This window comes from Phasianus colchicus, chromosome 9 (assembly GCF_987193195.1).
Source record: "Phasianus colchicus chromosome 9, bPhaCol1.hap1.1, whole genome shotgun sequence".
NCBI classification, from domain to species: Eukaryota; Metazoa; Chordata; class Aves; order Galliformes; family Phasianidae; genus Phasianus; species Phasianus colchicus.
Window position 1 is genome coordinate 24,084,176 of NC_143444.1, and position 10,776 is coordinate 24,094,951.

General features: G+C 53.5%; 1 protein-coding gene across 1 annotated transcript; it reads right to left on the reverse strand.

Moving 5' to 3' along the window:
* Positions 1 to 507: 507 nt before the first annotated feature.
* Positions 508 to 10,527, reverse strand: LOC149916875 (uncharacterized). Its single transcript, XM_090146621.1, has 3 exons — positions 10,294 to 10,527; positions 9,139 to 10,152; positions 508 to 3,376 (listed from the first exon to the last, which is right to left on the reverse strand). The coding sequence occupies exons 2-3, from the start codon at positions 9,614 to 9,616 to the stop codon at positions 3,201 to 3,203; spliced, it is 654 nt and encodes a 217-aa protein (XP_090002747.1). The 5' UTR covers positions 9,617 to 10,152; positions 10,294 to 10,527; the 3' UTR covers positions 508 to 3,200.
* Between the last annotated feature and the right edge of the window lie 249 nt (positions 10,528 to 10,776).

Genomic DNA, 10,776 nt, shown 5'->3' on the forward strand with positions numbered 1-10,776 from the left:
GGCCGTATTAATGAGGCAGTAAAACACTTTAATAACTGGCAAGGGGAGCTATTGGAAAGTCCCCTGTGTTCTCCCCTCCCTGCATGCCCTGAAAGGGCCTGTCCCTGGAGGGCTGCAGCCACATAACAGCTCCCATCCAACCACCTTTTCCCAGGGAGGGGGAGAGCCCGCTGCCAGGTCGGTCCTATGCTCACTTTCACAATCCCCATGCTTGCTGCTACTGTTTTGCTCCTCTGGGGGTTACACACCAGATATGCCACCTTATTCCCCTCTGTGACCCTTTGTCTGGGAAATGTCCCCCTGTGTTCCTGGGGACACCTCACTCTGTGCCATCCTAGGGGTGACACTGCTGCTCACCCCACTGGGGATCACCCTGTCGCTGTCTTCTACCTACCAGCCCTGCTCAGGTCTCTCTTGGGGTGGGGAGGATGAGAAATCAGAATCACTCTTCTGAAAAATTAATCTGCTTTTATCGTCTTAGCCCAGCCTGACCTCACAGAACCCCTCTGTTGTTTTTTCCATGGGGTGTTTAGAGGGAAAATTACAGTAAACACTTTGCAAAGAGGCCGTGGGAGATAAGGACTGGATTGTCAGCAGGGAAAAATTGGCACAGCGAACTCTGCACAGCCACTGGCAGGATTTCCCATGCTGCCCTGTGCCTGGGAGCTGGAGAAAAGGGCATCATCATGAGCGGCACAAGGTCTCAGAAACAGCCAAAGGTTAAAACACATTGGGTGCTGCTGACAGGCCCCAGCCTGGGGACTTTTGGCTGGGGAGAAGAACTGAGCTGCTTAGGAGAGAGATGGTGTGGTAACCAGAGAGGCTGGGGAGGGACTGATCTGTGCCAAACCCAGGGAAATTGGGGTGTCAAGTCCCCCTACCCACCCAGAGCCAGTATCCCTGTCCTGCATGGCCACCTCTCGTGGTGATGTCCGGACATGTCCCTGCATGGGGCCACTGATACACTTCTCCCAGTCACCCTCTAGCACCACCTGGAGTCTCTTGCTGCCCCATTTCATGTCCTTCATCCCCAGGACCTGAGCCCAGCTGCCCTTGCAGTGCTGGCATGAGACATGCACTGAGGAGCCCTCTTGTGACCATGGCATAACTGCAGTCCCACATCCCGCAGTGGCAGTTTGGGATTGGTGGCTGATTTTACCCAAATAAAATACCAGAGCTCAGGTCTTGGTGTTCAATCCAGATGGGAAGTGTGGAGCTCCACCAGCACCTAAAGCTCGTGGGAAAGGGCACAATTCCCATGCCAAGAGTTTCCTTCTTATTTTAGGAGATATTAGGAAAGAAGGAACCCATCACCCTCCGCCAGCCCCTCGTGTCCCCCTAGGTATTTTGCCCATCCTGTGCACATCTCTCTACTGGGAACCATGGAGGTTTGAAGCCATTTTAGGGTTTGGGAACCTCCCATTTGTGAGGCTGTGCTTCAGGCAAGAAGAGCAGTGTGGATTATGGCTGCTATAAAAAGTGCTGGCACCTCTCACCCTGCACCCTAAGGCGCTTACGGGAGGAAAGCAGGACTTAGGGAGCTATGGGCCCTTCCCAGCCTCTAGGGAGACTGGATTGAAAAAAGCACTGCTTTCTTGGGGTACTATTTTCAGCCAAAAGCCTTGCACAGCTCCAGGCTGCCCCAGGTGCCCCCCTTCAGCACCTAGAGGGGATCTGTGCTTCACCAAACCTGCATGCATGGGGGCTCAGTGGATCAGCCATGGCATCACCGGGAGCTGCAGAGCTCTGCATATCCTTCCTGCCGTTAGTTGCTGCTGATATGATAGTTCGTGCTCCGTGCTCTTGCAGTACCGCTTTGCAGTTGTGCCACTCTGCAGGACGAGCCCTTCCTTTTTCTCTCCTGCCACATTCTGGGGTCTCGGCCACGTCCCACCACCCTGCGACGTTCGCACGGGGAGGGGTCCCGGCTGCAGGAGGCCCGGGAAGAGCGGCCACAGGAGGGAGCCGTGTCCCTTCCAGGACAGCGGGTGACAGAGGGACACTGTCGCTGAGAGCCCTGGAGAACCCGATGCTCAGCCCCAGGTGCTGGGAAGGCAGGGCAATGAGGAGACCCGCGACTCTCAGGAAAGCTTCTGCCCCCCAGGAACTGAGATCCTCCCGAGTTTCGCAAGTTCCATCGCTGCAGCCCTGCTTCCAGATTCCAAAATTGCAGGCATTGCCCCTGACCCCCCAAACAAAGCATTCCTCCAGCTCAATGCAGTTGGCCAGAAAAAGTGAGATGCTGTGACAGTGCAGCCTCAGTGGTGGGATCAGCAGAAGTGCCCCCACCTTGCCAGGCAGGGACACACACACATATACACATATACACACATATACACAGGGAATTAACACGGACTCACATCATCCTCTGGCTCCGTACGCCCATACAGAACTGCTCCCCATCTCCCCTGGCATTCCCCATTGCAACACCACTTCCCTAGACAACCACAGCCCCATGCTTTTGGGAGGCAGATGATGCTCCAACCCCTGCTATGGGTACCTGGGGCTGGGTAATTGACTCTGCTTGGGATCAGCCCGTCTGGCCTTTTTTGAATTTGGAAAAGATCTAGAGAGCTGTGCTGTGCAGAGAAGTGGTGGATCCTGGCTTCAAACATCACACGTGTGACTGTGGCGACCCCAGCACACCCTCAGGGAGTCACACAGCTTGGAGGTGACAAAGGGAACCGAAAGGGGTGAGCCAGGGATGCAGCTAAATGGGAACCCAAACAGCTCTGTTCACTGCTGGTGGGTCCCTGCCCTCCCCTCCAGCATCATCTCTCCAACTGCATGGGTATGCTGGGAGAGATCTGTAGGGACATGTATTTCTTGTACATCTTCCTTGTCTCCCCACTTTGCCCTTCCCAATGCCCCATTCCCATGACGCAGGACAGCCGCATACCAAAGGACCACCCTTCTCTCCGCCTCACCTCTGCTCACTGTATTTCTCCATTTGCTTTTTTTGCTATTCACAGAAAAACAAGGAAGCTGATGGACCCACTGACGATCCCATGGCCCTGGCAATGTCCTTTGAGCCTGAAGGGCTCTGCCCCGTGCGCTCTGCCCATCCCGCAGCCCCTTTCCCTTTGCCCCCATCCCTGCAGCGCCGGTTGCTCAGTAGCAGACAGTCCTCTGTCGGCAGTAGAGGCGAACAAGGAGATTTCCCCTGGTCCTTCCCCGCCGTGCCCATGCCATCACACTGCTCACGTCTGCTGTGGCAGGTGGCAGGTCTCGCCGATGGCGATGACCACGTCCTGGGGCTGGCGGTTGTGGTGGCGCGGCACCTCAGGCATCTCACTCATTTCATTGACGCTGCTGGTGATGCAGTTGACGTCGCTTTTGTTGCTGTTGTCATCTGGGTTGGGGCCGAAGATCCAATCTGGGAGTGGAGGAGGAAAAAATATAGATGTAGGAGGAAAAAATACAGGTTGTTCCCTGATCCAAAACCCAGATAGGAAATTCTCCATTCCCATTGAATCTTGAGCTCTGAGTATGAGGTCCCAGGAGCGCCCCTTGTCCTCTCTATCCCTGTCCCCATCCCTGTCCCATCCCCACCACTCCATCCCATCACCACAGTGCTGTGCCACAGCCTGTGCTTTTCCCTCTTCTTTTTCCCATTTCTCAGGCTGCTGCTTTCTGGAAGCCCTCCTGGCTCAGGCAAATGAAATCATGCTGCTAATCCTGAAAATTAAAATTAAGTGTCTCCGAAGCGAGGCGTGCATCTGGGCTCTCCAGCACAGGCAAACAATGTGTTCTGTGCCACGGCTTTTTGCTGTCAGGAATGGAGGGGACGATTAAGTAACTGTGTGACATCCCAATGCATCTGCTGCTGGAATAAGGAAAAATGGCCTGAGCTGATGGCTGGGGATACATCTGCTGTGAGAATGCACTGCAGCCATGTGGGGCTTGGGACCCTCCTTGGGCTGCTTTGGGGAATTGGGGATGAGAAATGAGAAAAGCAATGAGAAAAAAATGAGATAGGGAAACCCAGGTGAAAGGAGAGTTGTTTATGGGGCTGGAGGCAGTGGAAACCTCTTCAAGTGGTACAGAACCCTCTCTGGGGTGGGTTTTGGTCTGCAGTGCCTGACCTGACCAAGTGGGGGTGAAAGGGGATCAACTGTGTCACTGCCATGCAGGGAAAAATGGAAAAGTCTCCTGGAAAATATCAATTTGATGCAGTTATCACAGAATCATAAAGTCATAGAATATCCCAAACTGGAAGGGACACATTAGGATCAAGAGTCCAATTTGCCTGTTGCAGTGCAATTATTTAACTTTTCTCTCCAGGCTGAACCGGATGGCCATGCCACCCTGAAAGGGCATGGTGCCCATAGGCACCCAGGCTGGTGGTACTCCTCATGCAGCATCTTGGTGTGACGAGGAATCAGAAGGCAATAAAGAGATCACCCCTACAAATACTATTAAAGCCCTTGGCTGGCTTTTTCCTTGACGTCAGCACTAAAACTCCCATGGGAGATGGTCTGGTTGGGAAAAAGAGGAATAACCTGGAGAATGCAGAAAGATGGGCGATGGGTCTTCATATATCAACCTAGGAGGTGGACTCGATGATCCTTATTGGTCCATTCCAACATGGGATATTCTATGATTCTTCAATTCCACATCCCAGGAGTGGTTGGATGAGGGTTGCAGTGTACAGAGGGCACAAAGCAATGGGAAGAGGAGACAATATCTTTGAGCAAGGGGAGGTGGCAATTGGTGGCCAGGTGGAGAGCCCTTGGGGATGTGTGCTCGGAGAAGCAAGAGGACAACATGGCAAGGCAGCGGTAAAGGAAGAAGCGCAGAGATTAATCTTTGGGGAGAGCACTGGAGGGCTCAGCAAAAGCCATTTCCTTGAGAAAATGTCACATCCAGGACAATATTGTCTGGTTGTGAGGGGCGGCTGCTGGCTGCTTCTTGAGTGTGTGCGGACTGGATTGTGTGCGCTAATCCCAACCACTGTTTCCCTGGGAATTATTGCTGGAGCCTGCTGGATCTAATTACCTGGTAATCTGCAGGAAGATGTAATTAGGTTGTCATTAGAGGGTATTTACTGCGATGCCTTTATGATTTGACTGTGTTAGTAAGGAGTGAAGTAATTACGCAATTACACGTTATTTGTGGCCATTTATGGCCTGTAACTGCAGTGTGGTGCTGTATGTGGATGAAGGGAGGCATGGAGGGCAGTGAGGCCCCACATGGAACCAGCAGAGGATTTTCTGCCAGCAGGTTCACAAAGATATTGATGCCATAAAGATGTTGATGCCCTTATCTCTTGCCAGCCCCCATCGTGCATTCTTGGCAGTGGCTGTCTGCTGTGGGATGGGATGTGGGGACTGAATCACAGCAGGGGACAGAATGGGGTCCCCCAGGATGTCCCTGCAGCAGGGACCAGGGAGGGGATGGAATGAATGTCTTTGGCCCCCCTGCAATGATAACTTGCTCTGATGAGGGAGAAACTTTGCAGGGGATGGAGATGGGGATGGGATGGGATATGGATGGAATGGAATTGGGATGGGATGGGAATAGGGATGGATATGGATGAGGATAGGGACAGGTATAGGGCGCTGTACCTCACATCGTACTGAAGCATGAGTTAGAAACCTCCAGTGCTAAATGCTGCAGGAGGATTTGTAACCAGCTAATGGAGGTGTGAGCAGCCAGGAGAAGAGGAACAGTGGTTACCAGCTGAAAGCAGATAAAGCCCTTAGCATCATGATAGGTATTTCTCTCTCCATCTAGTAAATCTGACAGGCGGGCACATAAGCAACATAAAATGGACACAACTGCTACCAAGAGGAGAATGAAATCTTGTTTTGGAGCAAAGAAGAGCCCAACTGCCAGGAAAACGGATCTGGTTGCGACCTCGATAGAGCAGGGATTTGTCTTCAAGAGTGAGAATTGCGGTCATGAGAGGGGCAGAGGGAGCAGTGAAGGGCTGGAATTTAAATGCAGCCCAGTGAGCGAGATGTTCACACTCCCTGCAGAGCTGGCAACAAGCAGCGGAAGGGGAAATGTGTTAGATGAACAACCACCCTCGTGCTTGTGCTTTATTTGCTTCAAATGGAGCCAGGTGTGAAAAGGGCTGCTAAAAAAGCCCTTGTTCCAGCAGCAGGAGCAGAAGCACCTCGTGTGAAGCAGGTCCTGACCCACACGTCTGCAGATATCTCCCAGATTTTTCCACTTCAAAGGGTTTCTCTGCACCAGCACAGCCAGCCCCAAAGGGAAACTGAGGCGGGGGGAGGTTAGGACTGAGATGGGGACACAGAGGGGAGCCTGACATGGTCTATTCTTTTCCAACAACCTTGATAGGCAAATGAATCATCCGCAAAGCAGATCCTGAAAAGGAGACATGAGTCCTCTCTGGTGGGGCTGACACCATTTGCAGTCCCTGCCTCCTGACACAGCCACGGGATGCAGCATCCAAAGGCCCTGCAGTTCTGCGTGGGAGCAATTAAAGCAGATCCCAGCTCCCTGCAGGATCACCCAGCAGCTATTTTCAGCAGTACATTCATGCAGTTTCTTTGTTCAAGGAGACGACGGCTCCTTGAAAGAAGCCCAAAATGTGGTGGATGGAGATAAGGCTGAAAAATAAAAATACAGCCAATGGGGTGAAAGGGCAAAGAGAAAAAAGACCCCACTGCAAGGACAGATCGGGGCTTTGAGCAGCCCCAAAGCCAGCTCCCAGATCTGTCCCACCAGAGCCTGCCCTGCATGGGACGTTCCAAGGGGGGATATGGGGAAGGGCACTGTGGATCAGTGACGTGAGGAGACCCAGGCTGACCTGGGGACACCGTGGAGCATGAGCTCCCATGCAAACAACAGCTCCTTCCCACGTGGGTCCCTTGCAGACAGCCCGGTGCGTTCTCTGGGCATCACCTGCACCACACATCCCCATGGCAACTGCTTTGTTTTGAGTCAAACTTTTCTTATATTTCATTCCTAACCCCTTTTTTCCCCCTCCATCTTTTACTTTGTGCTTAAATAAGGGCAATTTGCAGTGAACTGGGGAGGGAGGAGGAAGGGCAGGCTGATTCCCCAGGATTGCAGTAATTAGGCACTTCCTACGTTGGTGACAGGCTGCTCATCTGCCAAGGCAGCACCTGCTGTCTCCAGCAGCGCTCCGAGTTAAGCCGCTTTCTGAACACTTCATTCCAATTTGTCTTAGCTGGCTCTGATCCTCACCCAGCATGCAGCCTTCCTCCCACCTCGAGGCGCTCACCTCCATCCTCGCTTGGTGTGGATTCTCGGAAGAACCCCCAGCTGCTGGGGCTGCTGTTGCCCTTGCAGTGATTTTGCCCCGTGCTCATCCTCCGTGGGCACTCTGTTGGCCAGGACTATGGGAAGAGCATCACTTCTCCCTTTGGGGCTGCCTGCCCACCAGGTCCAAGCTTTCACTGAATTCTTAAAAAGCAGCAGCAAAGGGCTCAGCTGCCCATTGGGATTCAGGATGGGAAAGGAGCAGTGAGCCCCTTGGCCAACCCAAACCTCAGCATCCACTGTGCACAGTCCCCGTGAGCTGTGCCCTACAGGCAGGTATTGGGGAGTCAAAATCCTCTCCGCCATCGCTGAGGGAATGTTTAAAGCAGTGATTAACTATTCATACTTTAATCTCTCCGAAACAGGCTCCAGCCCTTTGGCATCTTATTTCCATCTGTCTCTGTATCCTTCTAAATATGATTAGCACAGAAACGCTGATAGCGGAGGTTTGAGCTGCTGCTGAGCGTATAAATCCGGTCATTGTGTTTGAGCAGCTAATAGAGCAGCTTCTTATTTACTGCCCCAGTCCTTCTGCCCTGTCCCTGGAGTCATTTGGAGCACACTCATTGGAATGCAGCCCTCTCTGTACAGGCTGGAGTTGGGCTCGGAAGGAGGGGATCATCAAACCTGAGAAGGGCTGATCCTGGAGAGACACAACGTGCTGTCTCTGTGCCCACCCAGCTCTGGGATGGCCCTGGAGCATCCAAAGGAAATCCCTCTGTGAAGGGCTTTGCGGAGGACAGAGTTCAACAGAGTTCACCTTGTGGGGACAGCATATAGAGTGCTGGGCTGACCTGGTCCTGGGGCAGCTGTGTATGTATTTATAGGTGCTGCCCCTGCTGCCCACCTCTGCTGGGAAGGCAAGGCAAAGTAAGATGGGCACTAGAGCAGAAAAACATTACAACCCCAGCAAGCTGCTGATTAAGTGTTAGATTTAATACTTGAAGGCTGTTTCTGTTCCCCCAGCTGGGATGAGAGCAGCCCTCAGCAATAGCTCCATGCCCTCGCCATAGCTGAGCCTCACATGAGCCCCTGAAACCCTTGCCAACATCTGGGGACTGCCTGCCCCAGGAGCTTTGAAAAAGGAAAATAAAGGGGAGTAAGAGAAAATTAAGGGACAAAACCCAAGAATATTGGTGAGGGCTCACCACAACAAGCCAAGTACAGCTGCCTTCCCACAGTGGCAGCAGCCAGCAGTGTCCAGCTCATGTGGCTAATGCCAAGGGACCTCATGTATCAGCAACAGGAGGATGTGAAGCAGCTGGGAGGTCACATCTCACAGCAGTATTCACTCTCTGTACTGTCATCTCACAGAGTTGTCGCAGCAGCCCCAGAGGTTGTGATCGCCGTGTTGGGTGCTGTGTAAGGCAGCAAGGTGGCTGAGCTGAGTTTCCTAGGAGGTTTGCTGGTGTCTGGTAACTGGGGAGTTGGACTAGATGACCTTTAAGGGTCCTTTCCAACTCCAATGATTCAATGATTCTATGACAATAAGGAGCTAAGCTGATAACGCAGGTTTTCTTGTTGGGTTGCTACCCTGTGCTCAGGTATCTGTTGCCATGAAACTTTTTGTGCCAGAGACCTTTAATCAAAGCTCAGATGAAGCTGGCAAATGGGTTTTAAAAGCATTTGGCAGCACAGACGTATGCGCACACACACATTTACAGACATGCACTAGCACGCACAAGCCTTGCTTCTTTAGGAAGAAACTAAGCCCAAGGATTTCCTCTGGAAAGCTGATCAGTCTACAGCTCAGTACAGAGAACCCAGTGCATGGGTTACATTCACAGACAAAAACACGAAGGGGTCAGGGCTTGGACTAACATCCACCCACACCCAAGAAAATGGTTTGCATGATCTTTTTGAGCACACGATGCCCACACTCACCTATAAAGTCATGGATGAGGTCCTTGATGAGGTGCCCAACGATGGCGTACGCCACTGCCACCACCACCAGGGCTGCCATGAGGAGGTAGAGGACAGCCTTGGGCAGAGGGATGGCGTCACGAGGAGGGGGTTTGTACTCCTTGTACAGCTGGTCATTGTCAGAGTAAGAGTACTGAAACAAGTGGTCTAGGCCGGCCGTGAAGTTGCTGGAGTTCATGGGCTGGCTGTTGGCCAGGTAGCTGTCCTGCTCAGGGTCCTGCAGGACGCTCACCACTGAGCTGGTAGTGGCCTCCACTTGCTGCACCAAGTTCAGGGTCTTGTTCACGCTGGGGAGGATCTGGGAGAGGAAAGTGCTCCAATCTTTGATGGCACTGATGTTGCAAATGAGCATAGTTGCAATGAGGGCAGAGATCTCCAAGCCCAAGAGATGTAACAGGGAGAGAAATAGGCAAAAATTGCTGTGCTTACACCGAACCATATACTTCAGGCAGAGAAAGTCTCACTGGAGTGGGTTTCTCAGTATCAAATTCTTACATGATCCGGTTGGGATGCATCCGTGGTACCACTGTCCTCACTGCTGGACATGCATGCAGCAAACCCCTATGGGCATGGAGTCCCTTGGGAAAAAGTAGATGCTGGGATGAATTGGAGCAACATCATTTCCATTCCTCAGCTGCCTCTCCCTAATGCCACTTGCTGATGGAAAGCAAAGAGCCACGATCCTGTCGGTATTTTCAGTCATCTGGAAAAGAAAGACGAATTGCCCTTCCCCAGCTCTTTACACAGGTGTCCGTCCTTGGCGAGAGATGAACCCCCCCAGTGTCGCTCCAGCACCGGGTGCTGCAGCGCTGGGTGTGCGGTGATGCGCTGTGGTCGTCCCCAAAGTGTTTACGGAGGAGAAATGGATCTTCCCCAGCGCCAAAGTTCAGCTGCTCCCGGTGTGCTCCGGAGGTGCACAGCTCCCGGCCCCAGCAGCAGCAGCAGCAATTTCTGTCCGCATCTCCCGATCGATGCCTTTAAAAACAAAATCCCGGAAACAAACAAACAAACAAACAAACAAAACCCCCACAAAATAAATAAATAAATAAATGAATGAATGAATCCAAGAACCCAGAGCCCTGTGCTGTCCGGAAGGCACCAATCGTCGGCTTTTACCTTGGGGACTTCTGCGAGGGAGCGGCTACGCGATGCCCCGCCTGGCTTAATGCCGTGCTCCCTGCGGAGCTCCCTGCGAGCTCTGCGTGGATGCCCCCATCCCGCGCGGCCCCGTGCTTCGGCGGAGTTAATCCCCAACGCTGCGCTCGGCTCGGGCTCCCGGCTGGAGGAGAAGACGCGGCGATGAGCAGCCCGAGGGCGCGCGTGGGCGCGGATGCACGCGTGGGCGCGGAGCCGGCGGCAGCTGGGGGTGCCCCGGTGCCCCCCGGGCCGGGGCCGAGCCCCGCCGCCCGCCCGCCTGCCCGCAGCCGGGGCTGAGCGCTGCCGGGCTCCGGGCACTGCGCTGCCGGCGGGCGGGATCACATGGCGGGCGCTGCCGGGAGGAGGGCAGCCGATCCCATCCCCATCCCCATCTCCATCCCCATTCCCATCCCCATCCCCATCCCCATCCCCATCCCCATCCCCATCCCCATCCCCATCCCC

What these genes read in the sequence shown, in the direction of transcription:
- LOC149916875 (XM_090146621.1), bottom strand. Translation starts at nt 9,616, where the DNA reads ATGGTTCGGTGTAAGCACAGCAATTTTTGCCTATTTCTCTCCCTGTTA. An exon ending in CCTCATCCATGACTTTATAG is followed by an intron (nt 3,377 to 9,138) that starts GTGAGTGTGGGC and finishes CTCCACTCCCAG; the next exon opens with ATTGGATCTTCGGCCCCAAC.